Source organism: Phyllobates terribilis, unplaced genomic scaffold (genome assembly GCF_046119375.1).
Source record: "Phyllobates terribilis strain yellow unplaced genomic scaffold, ASM4611937v1 Scaffold_2__4_contigs__length_985480577, whole genome shotgun sequence".
Lineage (NCBI taxonomy): Eukaryota > Metazoa > Chordata > Amphibia > Anura > Dendrobatidae > Phyllobates > Phyllobates terribilis.
This window is the reverse complement of record NW_027362762.1, coordinates 211258194-211279629: the sequence shown is the minus strand read 5'-3', so window position 1 is coordinate 211279629 and position 21436 is coordinate 211258194. Positions and strand designations below refer to the sequence as shown.

The 21436-nt window shown below is 42.5% G+C and overlaps 1 protein-coding gene across 3 annotated transcripts in view; it reads right to left on the bottom strand.

Moving 5' to 3' along the window:
• The window catches only part of ESD (esterase D), a 39770-nt gene extending 19882 nt beyond the window's left edge, over nt 1-19888 (bottom strand). Inside the window, exons 1-4 of one of the 3 annotated variants that reach the window (XM_073670272.1) lie at nt 19770-19888; nt 12848-12916; nt 7854-7942; nt 2108-2206 (exon numbers count right to left, since the gene is read on the bottom strand). In XM_073670272.1, the coding sequence (XP_073526373.1) occupies nt 2108-2206; nt 7854-7942; nt 12848-12915 (256 nt within the window). In that variant the 5' untranslated portion in view covers nt 12916; nt 19770-19888. Of the gene's footprint in view, nt 1-2107; nt 2207-7853; nt 7943-12847; nt 12917-19292; nt 19657-19769 lie in introns of those variants that run through there. The other 2 variants (XM_073670273.1, XM_073670275.1) reach the window with 2 other exon arrangements.
• Nucleotides 19889-21436: the final 1548 nt, after the last annotated feature.

The window sequence follows — 21436 nt, the reverse complement described above, 5'->3', positions numbered from 1 at the left end:
TTATTTGGATCGGGTCGCAATATAACAGCTGACAATTGGTTTTCAAATTGTGATCTGATTGATTATCTGAAAATGCAGAAGCTTTCATATGTCGGAACTGTAAGAAAAAATAATAAAGAATTGCCTACACAGTTTGTAAGTGTGAAAGGGAGACAACAGTACAGCAGTATGTTTGCATTCCATAATGGAAAGGTTTTGGTTTCCTATGTACCACAAGCAAAAAAAGTTGTACTTCTTCTATCAACACTTAATGATGATGATGCCATCGATCCTGGGACTGAGGCACAAAAAAACCCGGAGATAATTACATTTTATAATGCAACCAAAGGGGGTGTTCATACAGCTGATCAGATGTGCTCAACTTTCAACGTCAGCAGAAACACCAAACGCTGGCCAATGGTCATATTTTTTGCTATGTTGAATTTTGGTGGTATAAATTCACAAGTCATTTACCTTGAAAACAAGCTTGAACCACTCCGTAGACGATTCTATCTGAAAAAATTAGCCCATGAACTAGTGCTTGGAGAGCTACGCAGGAGAAGTACGAAAACAATCGGTATCCCCTCTCGCCTTCAAGTTCAGCTCAAAAGATTCCGCCCAGAAGATGATAGTGAAAATTCACCACCTGCACCACCTCCCAAAAGAAGCAGATGCACCACCTGCACCACGGAAAGCGGAATCAGAAGGCTTTCTAATTATGAATGTCACAAATGTCATAATGCAATCTGCCTGACACATGCAAAAATGATGTGTAATTCTTGCTCTTTGCTCTGCAAGTGTAATTTTTCTGGGGAAACTTCAGGATCTAATTCTGAATATGTGTTTAATAGTACTTAAGGTACCTTAAAATTAAGTTTGTTTCCATAAATTTTCTTTGTAGAGTTTTTTGACAGAGTCGAACTTGGGACTATTTGGGGGAGTTTTGAAATGTTTGTATTTCAGAGTTATTAGTTTTATGTTAAGTAAATGGGTTTTTTTTGCACCTGATTATGTGTAGTCTCTTTTATTACATCCCTATGAAGGTCACTGATCACTTTTAGAGCACTGAAATTGCAAACATTAGATATTCTAGGTATTTTTCTAGCCTGCGCCAGACAGTCACATTGTATGTGAACTCGTTAGAACCGATATTGTATGTGACGGAGGGTTAAGTACCCCACCCTGGGGCAAAAAATTATAAGGCTATGCTCACATTAGGCATTATTTTATGCAAATTTTCATCTGTGTTGTACAGTACCAGCAAAGTCTGAGATTTTAGAAATCTCATGCTCATAGCTTGGTTTTTTTGTCCTCAGTATTTTGTGCTTTGCATGTTTTTTTGCACAATAGAGCAGGTCACTTTCAGGTTTTTTTTTACCCATTGAAAGCAATGGGTAGTGCAAAAAACCCTGCAAAAAGTGGAGGTATCAGGTTTTGCGGCGTTTTTAGTGAAAAAAAGGAAATTCAGCCGTATATGAAACCCATTTTTTCCTTGTGATTTTCCCAAGTTTACCACTGTGTCTTGGTCACCAGAGAGGAGTTCGGATTAGTACATTTTAATTAAATTAGTGAAGTGTACAAAGTAAACATTGGCTGACCAAGGTGTAAGATTGAACAATACCTGTGGCCAACCAAGGTGTGAAATTTGGTTTGCCATTGAATTGCTCAGGCATTGTTAAAGTGTGAAAGTAAACAGTGTCCTACAAACTCAATTTTCTGCCAGTGTCTTAGGTAAACTATCCCTGAACAATTCACCTCTCCCACTGTTACATTTGTAATTCTGGTTAATATGGTTTCATATATATCTTGCATTGGTGACCTGTGTTCATGCCTCTGTGGTGGAAGCAAAGGTGAACTTTGGGATCCTGAAAAACGCACCAAAAAAAAAAAAAAATTGATGCCACTTTTCTGCCAAGAGAGCAGGTTTTGCAGCAGAGAAAAAACCCGCTGAATAAATGCCTAGTGTGAACATAGCCTTAAAGTAAGAGACTTTTAAATAGAAAATCAAAGATAAGGAGTGTCACATTGCTCAGACCTTCATAAAACGTTTATAGCTCAAATTGTCCTAACCACCAGAATCCTGTTTGTACAAGGTTTTACATGCAGCAAACCAAATGAGAACACTTACGAGGACTGGTGTCGGGCGCTACTACAATGATCCCCAGCTCAGAGGCAGCCTGGTGGTAGGCAGCCTTGGTGATAAAGTTTTGTTCTGTGCATGTCAGTCCTGCAAAAATAAAAAAACAGATCCGTTCAGTTACTTCCCAGAGGCAGTCATATTCTTACAGTCAGCTTTTATTCTGTTCTATATTAACCAAATCAATAATTACCCAGACAAACAACCCAGTAAACTTCTATACATCTCAGAGGTAAACTCCTCACACATCCCGACACAGCAACTTTATAGCATGTAACCAGATCAGAGGTTACAGTGCTCCTCTCCATTCACAATAAAGAAAAAAAAATAGGCTTGAGTGGTCTTTTCAAAAACAACCTTAAAAAATACTTATGAAAATAAGCTGGGCCATTAGATGTCAAATCCAGGGGAACCTTTTATCCTTTCAAAATTAATAAGATTTTTTTGTGTGCTTTTGTCTTTTTCCTCCTGTTCTTTCAAGAGCCATGTTGTTGTTTTTTTAATTATTCTATTGATCTAGTAATACGAGGGCTTATTTTTTGGACCAGTTGTAGCTTTGAATAAGACCATTCATTTTACTATATAATGTACGGAAAAAAATAAACAAAAAATTGTGGGGTGAAACGGCAAAGAAAAAAAATGCAATTCCGTCATTTTTGTAGAATTCATTCCATAAAAATGACCATGAATCTCCTGGTCAGATCAATTATGGCAATTCCAAACTTTTTTTTTAATAAACATTATATACACTGCTCAAAAAAATAAAGGGAACACTCAAATAACACATCCTAGATCTGAATGAATGAAATACTCATTGAATACTTTGTTCTGTACAAAGTTGAATGTGCTGACAACAAAATCACACAAAAATCATCAAAGGAAATCAAATTTATTAACCAATAGAGGCCTGGATTTGCAGTCACCCCCCAAAATTAAAGTGTAAAAACCACACTACAGGCGGATCCAACTTTGATGTAATGTCCTTAAAACAAGTCAAAATGAGTCTCAGTATTGTGTGTGGCCTCCACGTGCCTGTATGACCTCCCTACAACGCCTGGGCATGCTCCTGATGAGGTTGCGGATGGTCTCCTGTGGCATCTCCTCCCAGACCTGGACTAAAGCATCCGCCAACTCCTGGACAGTCTGTGGTGCAACGTGACGTTGGTGGATGGAGCGAGACATGATGTCCCAGACGTGCTCAATCAGATTCAGGTCTGGGGAACGGGCTGGCCAGTCCATAGCTTCAATGCCTTAATCTTGCAGGAACTGCTGACACACTCCAGCCACATGAGGTCTGGCCTTGTCCTGCATTAGGAGGAACCCAGGACCAACCGCACCAGCATATGGTCTCACAAGGGGTCTGAGGATCTCATCTCGGTACCTAATGGCAGTCAGGCTACCTCTGGCGAGCACATGGAGGGCTGTGCGGCCCTCCAAAGAAATGCCACCCCACACCATTACTGACCCACTGCCAAACCGGTCATGCTGAAGAATGTTGCAGGCAGATCGCTCTCCACGGCGTCTGCAGACACTGTCACGTGTGTCACATGAGCTCAGTGTGAACCAGCTTTCATCTGTGAAGAGCACAGGGCGCCAGTGGCGACTTTGCCAATCCAGGAGTTCTGTGGCAAATGCCAAGCATCCTGCACGGTGTTTGGCTGTGAGCACAACCCCCATCTGTGGACATCGGGCCCTCATACTACCCTCATGGAGTCGGTTTCTAACAGTTTGTGCAGACACATGCACATTTGGGCCTGCTGGAGGTCATTTTGCAGGGCTCTGGCAGTACTCCTCCTATTCCTCCTTGCATAAAGGTGGAGGTAGCGGTCCTGCTGCTACGTTGTTGCCCTCCTACGGCCCCCTCCATGTCTCCTGGTGTACTGGCCTGTCTCCTGGTAGCGCCTCCAGCCTCTGGACACTACGCTGACAGACACAGCAAACTTTCTTGCCACAGCTCGCATTGATGTGCCACCCAGGATGAGCTGCAATATCTGAGCAACTTTTGTGGGTTGTAGAGTCCGTCTCATGCTACCACGAGTGTGAAAGCACAACCAACATTCAAAAGTGACCAAAACATCAGCCAGAAAGCATTGGTACTGAGATGTGGTCTGTGGTCCCCACCTGCAGAACCACTCCTTTATTGAGGGTGTCTTGATAATTGCCAATAATTTCCATCTATTGTCTATTCCATTTGCACAACAGCAGGAGAAACTGATTGTCAATCAGTGTTGCTTCCTAAGTGGACAGTTTGATTTCACAGAAGTTTGATTTACTTGGAGTTATATTCTGTTGTTTAAGTGCACCCTTTATTTTTTTGAGCAGTGTATTTTAGAGATTACATTTTTTTTTAACTTGACACAAGCAATTTATTTTTAATTTTTTGTTACATAATTTTCGGAACCCCATAACTTATTTTTTTAGTCACTGGATCAGTGTGTGGTTTTTCTTTCTATGCGCTAAGGCCCTATTGACATATCCATGAGAAAATGGTTCCGTTGTCATCAATGTACGGTCCATGGATCCAATTTTCCATCAGTGATTTTCACGAATAGATAAGAGAAATAAAAGACAGCTGCTCCTATACTTTGCAATGTTAAACAAGGATAGCACACGGACTGTACACTGATGCCATCCATATGCTGTGCGTGTTTTTCATGGACCCATAGACTTGTACTGGCACTTTTCTTCCATGTTACCAGACCAAAAAAAACAGACATCTCTCCTTGTATTTTACTTGGACACAAGGTCCGTGAAAACACCAAGACATGTGAACAGTACCATAAAACACGTACCCTTTATAATCTATCAGTGAAAAAAAACCGGATACAACATGTTTGTGCAACATTGACATCTGAATTAGAAGCTGTAAATTTTATTGATACCATTTGAATATGAATAACCCCTTCATGACCATGTGCTTTTGTTTTTTTTCCACCCCTTATTCCAAGACCCATAACTCTTATATTTCAGTCCCAATGGCCAAAAGAGGGCTTTTTCATTGTGGGACGTCTTGTACTTTTGAATGACACCATTAATTTTACCATATGGTGCACTAGAAAAATGGTGTGTGTATGTGGGGGGGGACTCCAAGTATGTTGAAATTGCAAAAAAAAGTACAATTCCACAGCTGTTTTTTGGATTTTTTATTTCCCATGTTCACTATATTGTAAAACAGACCTAGCAATATGATTTTCCAGGTCAGTGCGAGTATGCAGATATTAAACATGTATATTTTTTTTTTTGTTTTGATTTTTTAATTTAAGTGGTGAAAAAAAATTCCGAAATTTGTAAAAAAAAAAATTTTTTGCTTATGTTGCCATTATCCGAGACCCATAACGTTTTCATTCTTCAAGCTCTGGGGCTGATTGATGGCTTATTTTTTGTGCCCTTAACTGATATTTTTACCATTTTGGGGTAGATACGATGTTTGTAAAAGTCCAATCTAGCAAAATATAATAAATTCTTTTGATCGGTAAATGGCTTAATGAGAAAAAGAAAAAATTAAAAACTCCAGAATTAACGAAGTTGTGCACTACTTTAGACTACCCCCCCCCCCCAATGTATCCCCCAAGGCCCCCAAGACTTTTTGTAAATACTTTCTGCTGTTGATAATGCCTGTGAGCGGCGCTATCACTGGCTGCTCACAGGCATCACATGACCCCCCGCCTGCAGCAGGCTCTGACATCACGTCAAGTGCTGGCAGCAGCCGGGAGTCTTTCTTCCTGGTTCCACGGTGGATGCCAGGTTGTGGGCGGGGTTACCCCCGCATCACACCCAGCATCCACCGCGCGCTCTGCCTCTCCCCATTCATTGGGAAAACGCGCGATGGATGCTGGGTGTGACGGGGGGTGTACACCGCCCACAACCCAGCAGTCACTGCGTGGACCCCAACGCTGAGTCACGCCTCACTTGTCACCGATAGCGCCGCTCACAGGCATTATCCGCAACGGAAGGTATTTACAAAAAGTCTTAGGGGCCCCGGGGGAATACATTGGTGGGGAGGTGTTTAGTTTAAAGTAGTGCACAACTTCTTTAAGTCTTCAGTCCGTCGCCAATTTTTCCCATATATGTTCTGCGTTTTTTCATGGATAGAACACAAACCGATTATTTATTGAGTTGCTCACATTTTTTTGCGGACCAGGTTTTGACCGATGAAAATCACCCATACAAGTCTATGGGTCTGTGCAATCTGTGTGCTGTCAGTTTTTAACCTTGTAAGGCTGCGTGCCCACGATCTGTAATGGCAGCGTTTTGAACGCTGCGTTGTACAGTAGAAGCATGATCTATAGAAATCCCATGCCCACTGTGCTTCTATTTGACACCGCGTAAACTCACCGATTGCGCCCAGCATGTCAATTTCTGCTGCGGAGCAGAAATTTCCCAAATAGAATGTGTTGGATGCGGTAACTCCCCATGATCGGACGCTAGGTCCAAAGTGCTGCTATAGCCTGATTGTGGGCACAGAGCCTAATGGGTAGAAGTTTTGCCATTTTGTTTTTGCATACAAGAAAACCACTCATTAAACACTGATGGTAAAAACTGACACAAAACACTGATGAAAATCTGATCCAAAACACTGATTAAAATCAGTGCCTTTTAATAAACAGACTGCACCAGGTTTGACTGTACTCGTACCAAGGCTATTAGCATCTCTAATTTTCTCATCTGAAATGGTAATAATTGTTTCTACGACCTGGGTGGGGTTACGATAAGAGCTGAGCGCAGCTGCACTGTGCGGTTTTCATAATTCCCATAAAAATAAATGGGATATGCGGAAACAGCATTGAAAAGCGATCTAAGCTGTTGGCAGAGTTCTGATCACAGCATAGCTTGCCGTGCTACACTTTCCGTAACTCCCACTCATTTTGAGAGGTAAGGGAAATTATTATCATGAACGAGCATTGTTAAAAACTCATTTTTCAATTATCTTGTGTAAGCAGGCTGCCGGTCACTGATGAGCAAAATGCTTGTTCGTTAGGTGAAATGATCTTAAGTACAGCACAACAAGATAATCGTTCTCATCACTGCATCATCCTGTGTAAACAGGACTCGAACTGCTGAGAACAGTTTAAGCCTATGCGCACTGAGTGATATAGAGAAGATCGCTCAGTGCGCATCATTTACATTGGTCTGACATGCAAACGTCCACTGATCGGTAAAAGTTTACTGATCGGCGGTTGTATCATGTCACCGGTCAGTCCATGTAAATGGACCTTTACACAAAGAGAATAGAACAGCTAGCATTTTCGTAACCTGCCTTTGGTGGCCAGGATCTAGAAGCAGTTATTTCCGCCTCGGGCCACGAAAGGAAGAGATTAGAATAACTATTAAATAGCAACTAGTATTAACTTTTTATGGCTAGACCATAGAATAGAGCAAAAAGACTTACAGGACCCTGGTCTAGTGGCCACGTTCGTATTCCATGATGGACAGAAGCAATGCAAACCTCCTATTACCTGCAGAATCCTTTGCGCCTCCTCGGATTAGCAGGTCTCGGCAACGCCATGCATGCGTCACAACGTACCGGGCGTACTGACCAGAAAAGGCATTGGGAATGCAGAAGGTAGTAGGAGGATCACAATGGTATGAAACAGCAGCCACGGACTACAAATCTGCCTGCTGTATCAGGATAGGAATCTTCTTGCTCAACTCTACTAGATCAGTTCTCTGAATTGATATCTGTATGTAGTCACCAGGTTGTAAAAAAAATGCAACGCCAGTGTGTAAAGCTACACACCTGATAACCAGTACAGCACTGGGCACTTGCCACTCTCAGCTTTAGGAGGAAGATAGATTCCAAGTTTCATCTTGCACTTCAGTTCTGCACTGTAAAAATGTATAAAGCAGTCCGTCATTTGAAGCAATATGTTAATGACAATTGTATTTTCTGCTCATGCAACATAGTATATATAAAGAAAAGTAGAAATAAATAAATATTACTTCAGCAAGCCATGCTACATCTATTATGTGAAAAAAATATGTATAAAACATATTGCTGACATCAGAATCCAGCCACAAAAAAATAAAACTCTAGACATGTCCTCTTTAAGACAAGCAGTTATGGTGACCATGGTAGGGAATGTTCACATGGGGGATTAGTATCCAATGTGTACTTTCCCTAGCAGAAATCCAAGGCTGACTTTTAGATTTCTACAGCGGACGTGCACAGATTTGCAGTTTGCACTGCCATGGATCTGAATGAGGATTAGCTCCAATGTCACTTAATAGGGATAATCCTCACATTTTTATCAGGATGTAACAACAGATTTATCTTTGCAGCACAATTTTTCTGTGGTGGCACAAAATATCTGCACTGATGCCTGTGAATGGGGTTGTAGAAAGAGCATTTACATGGATAAGTAGAATATGCACCTAAATCTGTGTAACATGTTACATGTCCAGTTAGACAGCAAAACAGACCCCTATTCACAACAAAGCTGTGGATCCCAGAGGCGAGATCCACACCTTACAGAAATTGATATGAAGATGAAAGGTCTGAGATGGAAATATCCCTTTGATGCAAAATTGTGTGAATATGAAATAATTTCTTAGATTTTTGCATCTTGGAGTTCCAAACTATCAGAATTTTACTGATATATAACCCAACTAGTCAGCTAGTACCTGTATGGTGGCTGATATCCTGCTCACGAGCTGCCTCTCAGCTATGACTAGTACCTGTATGGTGGTGGCAGATATCCTGCTCACGAGCTTCCTCTCAGCTATGACTAGTACCTGTATGGTGGTAGATATCCTGCTCACGAGCGGCCTCTCAGCTATGACTAGTATCTGTATGGTGGTAGATATCCTGCTCACGAGCTGCCTCTCAGCTATGACTAGTACCTGTATGGTGGTGGCAGATATCCTGCTCACGAGCTTCCTCTCAGCTATGACTAGTACCTGTATGGTGGTAGATATCCTGCTCACGAGCGGCCTCTCAGCTATGACTAGTACCTGTATGGTGGTAGATATCCTGCTCACGAGCTGCCTCTCAGCTATGACTAGTACCTGTATGGTGGTGGCAGATATCCTGCTCACGAGCTTCCTCTCAGCTATGACTAGTACCTGTATGGTGGTAGATATCCTGCTCACGAGCTTCCTCTCAGCTATGACTAGTACCTGTATGGTGGTAGATATCCTGCTCACGAACTGCCTCTCAGCTATGACTAGTACCTGTATGGTGGTGGCAGATATCCTGCTCACGAGCTTCCTCTCAGCTATCACTAGTACCTGTATGGTGGTAGATATCCTGCTCACGAGCTTCCTCTCAGCTAAGACTAGTACCTGTATGGTGGCAGATATCCTGCTCACAAGCTGCCTCTCAGCTATGACTAAAGCCAAGGCTACATTACTAAGATCTGGGAAGAAGGCTGATATTGTTCCTGCTGACAGTTTGTCATCATACAACTATTATGGACCAATGCCATCTCCAAGAATTAAAGTGTTTGCCTGGTTTGGGAACCAGACCCATGTCCCGAGATGTATTGAGTGAAAGATTCTGCACTTCTGTCTACATAGATATTTATTCTATGGGAAAATGGGCTTGAATTAAAAGGAAAGGCTGGTATGCGAATGCTTGGGTGCCCTATTATGTCACAAGCGCTGAACTTCTGTTAGTACCCTTATGTAAAGCAAATGAGGGGTAAAAAGGCCGTAATGACATATCTGCGCACTCCTGTGTGGGCCATCAATGGTGAAGTGGAGTGACTCCCGATTATCCACTGCTGATGTTCACAACATATTGCTCTACAAATAATATACACGACTTTACCAGTACTTATCTATTCAAACCTAAAGAGCATAAAAAAAGGGATTCACAGCTAAGTATAAATGCAACCAAGAAAACATATTCAGTAGCCTGACAGGCACCAGCCGACACTTACATATAATAGCAATCCTTGGTTGTTAGCCGGCCATTTATTTTACTGCTTTCAGTTATAAATACAGGTATTAGCCCTGAATATGTGAAAATAACAGAATGTGAACGGAAGAGAGGTTTTGTTATCATGCAACAGAAGAAATCTCGACAATTGCTAAAAAGCTATTAAAATAACCATGTATTATTGCACAGAAAGACAGCAGCACAGTGAAAAGCAGCCACGCTCTGTGCTCAGGACTGACCCACTAGCAATGTCTGGGTCAGCAGCCAGTGACCAGTTACTGTGTACAGGTGGGGCATAGCCGCAGATCACAGAGGGACTGGCAGCGCCTCTGTTCTGCCCAGTCCAACATGGAGAGATGCAGCTGCAGACCAGGCAAAACAGTTACCTAAGCAACCGTCCAACGTTGAGCAGGTATTGTGCACGTGTCCTATTGATTAGAAAAGGGCACACGGACGATATTTGTTGACTGTCAGGCGGATGTCTTGTCAGCTGCCCGGCCAGTGTGAAGCAGAAATATATCAGGCAGAAAATAAAGCACAGCACACCTCCATTAAAGTGCATCTCCAGGGAAAATAGAAAATGCACAGTGCTCTTAGAGTCTCATGAACAGGCTTCCCTTTAACGCTGGAGCCCTGTCCTTCATCCACAGCTGCTGCACAGTCACCATCTCCTTTTCTAAAGGTTGCGCCACCTGCTGTCTCTACAAGTCCACTAGCTGAGGCTGCTTATCTCCCATCACCTCTAGATTGCCTGAATAAGGGGCTCCACTCACTTCCACATCAGTAGGTGGGTGGTTCAGATGATACTGTGTCCTACTCTAGTGAACGGGGCACTTGTACCATATCTGCCGAACAAGCAATCGTTCCAAACAGATGTGTCAGGATGGGACATCACAATTACTGCTCACCCCCCCATGAAGAAGTGGGCATCACTAAACAACCCCTTTAAGTCACTGCCATTGCTGCCATTATGACAGGACTTTATATTAGTAATCTCTCTGTCCATTTCTATACATATTATAGTATTTTATTGTATATCATATATATTGACAACACTGAAATGGTAACCCCAAGAAGGAAAAGTCATGGAATTATGGAAATCACGGGATGGATAGAGATGAAAATAAAATGGAAACATTTTCAAAATATCTCGATTTATTCAGTATTGAGTATGAGCACCACACACAGAAATATCTGCACTTACACGCCTTGTCATGCTATCAATGCGGTCATTAATGGTTGTCAGAGGAATTTTCTGCCACACTGAATGCACTTGGGCATGTAATTCATCAAGATGCGCTACTGGCAGCTCTCTGCAGTTTCCAGCCAATGATGTCCCATATGTGCTCGATGGGAGACAAGTCCAGAGACGCTGCAGGTCATGGTAGCACATTTAGGCCACATAGGCTGCTCATAGTAAGACGAGCAACATGCAGCCAGCTATGTCATAAATCATTGATTTGCCCACTATTATCTCTCTAAAATGTGAGTTTCCATGAACAGTTACCAAATGCAACTTCATAATTTGTAATAAACTCCAGATTATTTATCGCCTCAATTTTTAATGAAAGAATGGGATAGTAAGCCACAACCAACATACAGTATTAATAGGCATCTAACAGTATGTATACACATACAGAACCCAAATTCCAAAAGAGTTGGGACACAGTTTAAAATATAAAGAAAACAAGAATGCAATGATTGGGAAAATAGTTAGTCATACTTTATTCCCAGCAGAGCATAGTTCACAGATCAGAAGGTAAAAGTTACATGCTTCCATTTCATTTAAAAAATAATAACTCAATAAGAAATTGATGGCAGCAACACATTTGAAAAAGATGAGACAAGGCCATGTCCACCATTGTGTAGCATCTCTTTTTTTTTTTTTTAATAGTCTATAAACATATGGAAAGTTAGGAGACAACTGCTGGAGTACTGGGAGAGGAATGTTGTCAGATGTAGGATTCTGGCTGCTCAACAGTCTGGGGTCTTTGCCAGATTTTTTGTTTCATAATGTGCCAAATGTTTTCTATTGGTCAGGACTGCAGCGGCCAGTTCATCACCTGAGCTCTTATTCTGTGAAGCCATGCTGTTGTGATTGATGCAGTATGTGGTTTACCATTGTCTTTCTGAAATATGCAAGTCCTAACCTGAAGTAGACCTTGTCTGGATGGGAGCATATGCTGTTCTAAAACCTCTGTATAATGCTTTTGATAGTGTCTTTCAAGACGAGTAACCTGCTCATGCCAAAGGCACTAATGCATCCCCACACCATCAGAGATGGGCTTCTGAACCATGTGCTGATAACAAGCTGGATGGTCCTCCACTTTAGTCTGCAGGACATAGCATCTGTGGTTTCCACAAAGAATTTCACATTTTGATCCTTTACTACAGAACAGTTTTCCATTTTGTCCGTTTTAAATGAGCTTCGCCCCCAGAGAAGGTGGCAGGTTTTCTGGATTGCATTGTTTTATGAAGTCTTCTTGCATTTGTGGATTGTGCAGTGAATTGTGTTCACAGTGATTTCTGGAAGTATTCCTGAGCCCATACAGTGATTTGCATGACTGAACTATGCATGTGTTTAATGCAGTCATCAATTTTTAAATAACTTATTTTTTTCAACTGAAATGAAAAATGTGTGTAACGTCCACCATCTGATCTGTGATCTATGTTCTGCTGTGAATAAAATAGGGCTATCAGAGGTTTCCATGTCATGGCATTCTTGTTTTCTTTACATTTTACACAGTGACCCAATGAATTGGGGTTATATGTAGACACATACAAAAACAGTGTGACCAGCATTTCGAGATGAGGTCAGGGACAGTAGTATAGCGGCTATGGGTCTTACTCACCTGTCATGCTCAAACACCTTTTGGAAGCCCTCTGAGCACTTGTTGCTGGAAATCTGCTTTAAAGCCATTCTGTGGGATGCAAAAACCAAGGTTTAAAATAATTTTCTAAATCAAAGGATTAAAAGTTTAAGAAACTAAAGGCTGAATTCAGATGACAACTTTCATGGTCTATATGTGGACTGTAAGGCACAGATCAACCACGGGTTCCATGACCTGAACTAATAGCCTCATAGCCACCTATTCAACTTTTCGTTTGGGTGAGAATAAACATTGCGGTCTGTACAGGTCCAGATTCACACATCCATGTGTCACAGTCCTGAACCAGAACTTGACATGCCTCTGAAGCTGTTGAGCTTAGGTCAGGAGACCTGCAACCAACCCATAAATCACAGACTGACACACAGATGTGTGAATACAGCCTAAAGACTGAAAAGCACGGACATCTGAATTTGGATTTTGATAAGATTGTTCATTTATCAGAAAAGAACATCCAACCTGTAGTATTGGAAATGTCCTATGATCTGATGTGATGAAGAATATATGTACAACTACAAAACAGAAACACATTGTAAATAAATCATATACACAGACGGTCACCACTGGAGAAAGAACCACAGAGACCAGCCGGGAACCAGGGCAGTGCTAGGAGAGGAGCATTGGGGGATTGGGAGATGATTATACATTGGGTCTGAAAAAAATGTATGGGTCTGGTCTGCATTATAATATTAAAGGGAATATCCAGTGGAAAATCCCTTCTGAATTGCTCCAGGGTGCATAGTAGAATAAAAAACTTTTGCTGACTCCGATCTCAGTGCAGTGTCCTCTGCAGGTCACCCAACAAAAACAATGGCTGCAACCTTCACAGTTTTGTCTGAGCAGAAGAAACACTGATCTTCTACCCAAACAAAACTGTGAAGGCTGCAGCCAATTAGTGGTCGCTGATTGGTTGCAGAGGCCACCTAACATTGTGTAAATCAGATGACTGACAGCAGACATGGTGCCAAGATCGGAGCATAATATTAATCGACTTCAAAATGCCCTTCAGTAGGGTTATCAATAAGGGAACAACAAAAACATTAAACTTTAGGAGGGCGAAGTTTGATCAGCTGATAGAAAACCTTCAACTTATTGACTGGGACAAAGTACTTAATCAATGGAATACGAATAGTAAATGGGAAACCTTCAAAAGAATTCTGAATACTCAGTGCGAGAGGTATATACCGTATGGGAATAAAAGGGCCAGAAATAAGAGGAAACCAATATGGTTGAACAAGAACGTAAAAGGGGCGTTAAATAGCAAAAAAGAGGCATTCAAGAGATTAAAACAGGAAAACAGTAAGGAGGCACTAATGTGTTACAAGGAAAAAACGAGAACCTGCAAAAAACAAATAAAAATAGCAAAGGAGGAAACAGAGAAACGTATTGCTAGGGAAAGTAGATCAAATCCCAAACTGTTCTTTACGTATATAAATAGTAAAAGGATTAAATCGGATAATATTGGACCGATAAAAAGTGAGGAAGGCAAAATCATAGAGAAAGATGAGGATAAAGCTAATCTATTAAATCATTTTTTTTCGACAACTTTCACAAAGGAAATAGAACTAACAGGAGAAATGAGAAGTGACAAGCTTAATCCTTCACTAAGTATGACTAATCTAACCCAAGCTGGGGTACAGAAACGCCTCAGTAACATTAAAATAAACAAATCACCAGGACCTGATGGCATACACCCACGGGTACTAAGGGAACTAAGTAATGTGATAGACAGACCGTTATATCTTATATTTAAGGACTCTGTTGAGACTGGGTCTGTACCACTTGATTGGCGACAGGCGAATGTAGTGCCAATATTCAAAAAGGGAGCGAAAAGTGACGCCGGAAACTATCGGCCGGTGAGTCTGACGTCTGTTGTGGGCAAAATTTTTGAAAGCTTCATTAAAGAGGCAATTACGGAGCATCTTGATGCTAATAATCTTTTAATCCCGAACCAACATGGATTCATGAGGAATCGCTCCTGCCAAACAAACCTGATTGACTTCTACGAGGAGGTTAGCTCTCGAGTAGATCAGGGGGAACCAGTGGATGTCGTGTATCTCGACTTCTCAAAAGCGTTCGATAGCGTGCCACATAATAGGTTGGTATACAAAATGAGAATGATGGGGCTGGGGGAAAATGTTTGCAAGTGGGTAGCAAACTGGCTAAGGGATAGAAGGCAGAGGGTGGTTATAAATGGAATATACTCAGAATGGGTAAGCGTCACTAGTGGGGTACCACAGGGGTCTGTACTAGGCCCAATGTCATTTAATATCTTTATTAACGACAGTCAACGGGATAAATAGTAAAATATCAATATTTGCAGATGACACAAAGTTATGTAAAACAATTAATACAAAAGAGGACAGTGCAGACCTACAGAGGGATTTGGATAAGCTGGGTAGGTGGAGTATTAAATGGCAAATGAGGTTTAACGAGAAGAAATGTAAGGTCATACATATGGGAAGGAAAAAATGGAAATCACCAGTACTCACTGAATGGGAAATCATTGGGGAATTCAGAGATGGAGAAAGACTTGGGCATCTTGATTGATAGCAAACTAAATTGGAGTGCCCAAAGTCAGGCCGCTGCTGTAAGGGCAAACAGGGTAATGGGATGTATCAGAAGAGGTATAGCTGCAAAGGATGAGAACATTGTTCTTCCACTGTACAAAGCACTGGTCAGACCACACTTGGAATACTGTGCTCAGTTATGGGCCCCAATATATAGAAAGGATATAAATGAGCTTGAAAAGGTACAAAGGAGGGCAACAAAATTAATAAAGGGAATGGAGGGACTGCAATACCCAGAGAGGTTGGCAAAACTAGGACTATTCAGCCTGGAAAAGAGAAGGTTGAGGGGGGACATAATAAATGTGTACAAATATGTTAGGGGACAGTATAGAGAGCTTGCCCGGGATTTGTTCAAAAGGAGGGATATTACGGTAACAAGAGGGCATTCACTAAAGACTGGAAGAGAAAAGGTTTCAGCACCAGCATAGGAAGGGGTTCTTTACGGTAAGAGCAGTGAGAATATGGAATTCACTGAGTGAGGAGACGGTAATGTCGGATTCACTACACCAGTTCAAGCGGGGACTGGATGCATTTCTAGATACCAGGCAGATTTCTGCATATACTTAAAAATAAAACAGTAGGTTGATACAGGGATTTATTCTGACTGCTGGTTTCAAAGTCGGGAGGGAATTTTTCCTCAGGTGAAGATTGGCTAAATCATTTGGGGTTTTTGCCCTCCTCTGGATCAACTTTAGCAATTACAGAACTAACAGGTCGAACTTGATGGACGCAAGTCTTTATTCGGCTTTACAAACTATGTTACTATTGGTGCTGGTCACAGAGGAAAGTATATTTCTCTTCTTTTATGATGCACCTTGGGGGCAATTCAAAAGTAGTTGTCCAGTAGTAGGTAACACCTTCAAAATAGAGGGTCTGAATATATTTAGGGCTCTGATAGTAAAGGGGTTGTACACTCACAGTATATTGATGACCTATCCATAGGTCATCAGTAAGAGATCGGAGGGGGCGACGACATTAGGCATCATGAAGCTACACTGTGTACAAAATTAGGCAAGTGAGTATTTTGACCATATAATTTGTATGCAGATTTTCCAACTCTGAGCTGTATTATTGAGTCAGATCAGGTGAGGTGTATTTGTGTAATGAAAGAGTGTGCGGCTTAAGGATACAACTCCCTTTATCAATGTGTGCACAATTATTAGACAGCTTGTTTTCCTTAGGCAAAATGGGCCAAAAAAGACATTTAACTGACTCTGAAAAATCATTATCCTCCAGTGCTGTCATATTCCAGAGCTGCAACTTCCCTAGAGAGCCCATAAGGATAAGGTGTTCAGTGCTCAGAGACATGGCCGAGGTAAGGTCAAGACACAAAAGTTGAAATGTCAAGATTGGGCCAAGAAATATCTGAAGACAGATTTTTCAAAGGTTTTATGGACTGATGAGATGAGAGTGACTCTTGATGGACCAGACTGATGGGCCCATGGCTGGATAAGTAACCGGCACAGCAACTCAGATGCTTGCAGGGTGGAGGTGGGTACTGCTGTGTGCTGGTATTATTAAAGAAAGGAGTTACTGTGAACTTGGAGTTCAAGATGGACTCAAATCAATTGCCAAGTCTACTGCTAGTCTTTAGAAGACACTTTCTCCATGCAGTGTTACAGGAACAAGTCTGCATCTTTCAAGAAAACCATGATATTTATGCAGACAATTCTCCATCACATACATAGAAGCCTCAACTGCGTGGCTGCCAGTAAAGGCCTTAAAAGGTTAAAGAATAATGACATGGCCCCATCCTCACCTGACCTAAACCCTATTGAGAACTTGTGGGCCCTTCTTAAGGTGCACAATAATTAAGTTCTTTATTCATTTTATATGTGTATATATACACATGTAGTGTGAGCATTAATATACTCCTGTACCGCTGCTCTTTTCGGTGTCCAGCGTCGTTCTTCTCCTCTTCTCAGCGACGTCACCGCTCTGCAGACTCTCCAGGTCACACTGAGCTCTGCCTGATCCAGAAGTGGCTTTTACAATGCAAGTCTATGGAGCATCAGACCCAGGCCCCATATACTTACCTCATAAAGGAAACTTCCAGTTCACAAATAGAGTGAGCCGGAGAGTCTGCAGAACGGTGATGTCACTGGGGGAAGGAGAAGAACAGCGCTGGATCCCAAAGAGAGCAGCGGTACGGGAGTATATTAATTCACTCACACTACATATACAGTGGCTTACGAAAGTATTCACCCCCTTGGCCTCTTTTTTTTTTTTTACCTACTTTGTTACATTACAACCGATGTTTAAATACTTTTGTAGTCAGATTTGTGTGTGATGCATCAGCGCTAAATAATTTTAAGTTAGTGAAGTGAGAAATATAGGCATCAAATAGCTAAAAATTGGTATGTGCATATGTATTCACCCCATTTGCTATGAAGCCCCTAAAAAATTCTGGTGCAAGAAATTCCCTTCATAGGTCACATGCTTAGTGAGAAGAAGTGCAGCACCTGTGTGCAATCTAAGTGTCACATGGCCTGTCAGTATACACACACCTTTCCTGAAAGGCCACAGAGGCTGCAACACCATTAAGCAAGAGGCACCGCTAACCAAAACAACACCATGAAGACCAAGGAGATCTCCAAACAAGTCAAGGACAAAGTTGTTGAGAAGTACATGTCAGGGTTAGGTTATATAAAAAAAAAAAAAAAAAAAAAAATCCCAATCTCTGATGATCCCCCAGAGCACCATCAAATCCATTATCAAATGGAAAGAACATGGTACCACAACAAACCTGCAAGAGAGGGCCGCCGACCAAAACTCTCAGCCAGGGCGAAGAGGCAGCACTGAGACCAAAGGTAACCCTGAAGGAGCTGCAGAGTTCCCATGCAGAGACTGATGTATCTGTCCATATGACCACAATAACCCACACACTCCATAGGTGGCCTTTATAAGAGTGGGCAGAAAAAAGCCTTTACTTACACAAAAGTTGTAAGGCTGATTTTGAGTTTGCCAATAGACATGTGGGATACTCCCCAAATGTATGGCGGAAGGTGCTGTTGTCAGATGAGACCAAAATGGAACTTTTTGGCCAAGGTATTTTGCCAAGGTAATAAATGCTAGGTCTGGCACCAAACCAACACAGCTCATCACTCCAAGAACACCATCCCCACAGTGAAACATGGTGGTGGCAGCATCATGCTGTGGGGATGATTCCCGGCGGCAGGGAAAATGGTTCGAGTTGAGGGGAAGATGGATGGTGCGAAATACAGGGATATTCTTGAGCAAAACCTGATTCAGTCTGTCAGTGATTTGAGAATGGGATGGAGGTTCACCTTCCAACAAGACAATGACCCAAAGCATATTGTTAAAGCAACACTCCAGTGGTTTAAGGGGAAATGTGTAGATGTTTGGAGTGGCCTAGTCAAAGCCCAGACCTTAATCCAATTGAGAATCTGTGGTCAGACGTGAAGATTGTTTCCTCTGGTGAACAGCAATCTAACTTCAAGGAGCTGGAGCAGTTTCCCTTGAGGAATGGGCAAAAATCCCAGTGGCAAGATGTGGAAAGCTCAGACTTATCGAAAGCGACTTGCAGCTGTAATAGCCACAAAAGGAGGCTCTACAAAGTACTGACTTTAGAGGAGTGAATAGTTATGCACACTGAAGTTTTCAGTTATTTTGACCTATTTGTTGTTTGCTTCACAATACAAAGAAAAATCAAATGCTCACAGTTGAAGGCATGTGCTTTACAAAAGGTAGCAAAACACGAAAAATGCCAAGGGGGCGAATACTTTTTCAAGCCACTGTGTGAACATACATACATGGATTTTATACACAATGAATAGACAAACTATGAGAGGGCCAGAGATTTACAGGAGATCCGTCACCTCTGATCAGTGTGGGGAAGCTGTGGCTGGAGCCCACGGACAGACTCCGCGGCAGGACGGCTAGTTCACACTTTTCCTTTAGTTACCCCATAACGCTGCACATATACAGTAGATATTCTCCCGAGTACCGCTCCTTTAATTTAACTATTCCGGATTATTAACCTCTTGGACTGACAGCGCTAAACGTGATCAATAAAAAGAATCAAAGCTACAAACTGCCTCACAGCTGTGCACAGTGTGAGGAGAGGAGGACAGCCCCCTGCCACCAGCCCTGCACTGCTGCCTGTGAACGGAGAGAGGCTATCTATAGATCCGGGCTGGAGAGGGCACATGGCAGCTGTGTGGTCTGAGACTTGTAGTGCTACCACCTCAGCGCCCCTCACACTACACTGGGCATCTGCAGTCACATAAACCGCTGCCGTTGTAGCGTTATAACCGAGCCGTCCTCACTACACACATCCTCTACCCGCCACCCACCTGCAGAGGAACTTCTCACAGCAGATCCTAATGAGCGAAAGGACCTTTCATGATGTCAGGACCACGTGACCAGTCACGAGTGGGGGAGGAGTCAGGAGCTGGGCGTCATCCTGAGAAATATTAGCTGTAGAGAACTTGAATAGCTCCGACTCTGAGTGTGCGGTCTGCAAAGGCAGAGCTGTGTATGTATTGGTGCCTCTAGTGTGTACATGTTATACTCACAGCTCTGCCTCTAGCGTGTACATGTTATACACACAGCTCTGCCTCTAGCGTGTACATGTCATACACACAGCTCTGCCTCTAGCGTGTACATGTCATACACACAGCTCTGCCTCTAGCGTGTACATGTCATACACACAGCTCTGCCTCTAGCGTGTACATGTTATACACACAGCTCTGCCTCTAGCGTGTACATGTTATACACACAGCTCTGCCTCTAGCGTGTACATGTTATACTCACAGCTCTGCCTCTAGCGTGTACATGTTATACACACAGCTCTGCCTCTAGCGTGTACATGTTATACACACAGCTCTGCCTCTAGCGTGTACATGTCATACACACAGCTCTGCCTCTAGCGTGTACATGTTATACTCACAGCTCTGCCTCTAGCGTGTACATGTTATACTCACAGCTCTGCCTCTAGCGTGTACATGTTATACACACAGCTCTGCCTCTAGCGTGTACATGTTATACACACAGCTCTGCCTCTAGCGTGTACATGTTATACTCACAGCTCTGCCTCTAGCGTGTACATGTTATACACACAGCTCTGCCTCTAGCGTGTACATGTTATACTCACAGCTCTGCCTCTAGCGTGTACATGTCATACACACAGCTCTGCCTCTAGCGTGTACATGTCATACACACAGCTCTGCCTCTAGCGTGTACATGTCATACACACAGCTCTGCCTCTAGCGTGTACATGTCATACACACAGCTCTGCCTCTAGCGTGTACATGTTATACACACAGCTCTGCCTCTAGCGTGTACATGTCATACACACAGCTCTGCCTCTAGCGTGTACATGTTATACACACAGCTCTGCCTCTAGCGTGTACATGTTATACACACAGCTCTGCCTCTAGCGTGTACATGTTATACTCACAGCTCTGCCTCTAGCGTGTACATGTTATACACACAGCTCTGCCTCTAGCGTGTACATGTCATACACACAGCTCTGCCTCTAGCGTGTACATGTTATACTCACAGCTCTGCCTCTAGCGTGTACATGTTATACTCACAGCTCTGCCTCTAGCGTGTACATGTCATACACACAGCTCTGCCTATAGCGTGTACATGTTATACTCACAGCTCTGCCTCTAGCGTGTACATGTTATACACACAGCTCTGCCTCTAGCGTGTACATGTCATACACACAGCTCTGCCTATAGCGTGTACATGTCATACACACAGCTCTGCCTCTAGCGTGTACATGTTATACACACAGCTCTGCCTCTAGCGTGTACATGTTATACACACAGCTCTGCCTCTAGCGTGTACATGTTATACACACAGATCTGCCTCTAGCGTGTACATGTTATACACACAGCTCTGCCTCTAGCGTGTACATGTTATACTCACAGCTCTGCCTCTAGCGTGTACATGTTATACACACAGCTCTGCCTCTAGCGTGTACATGTCATACACACAGCTCTGCCTCTAGCGT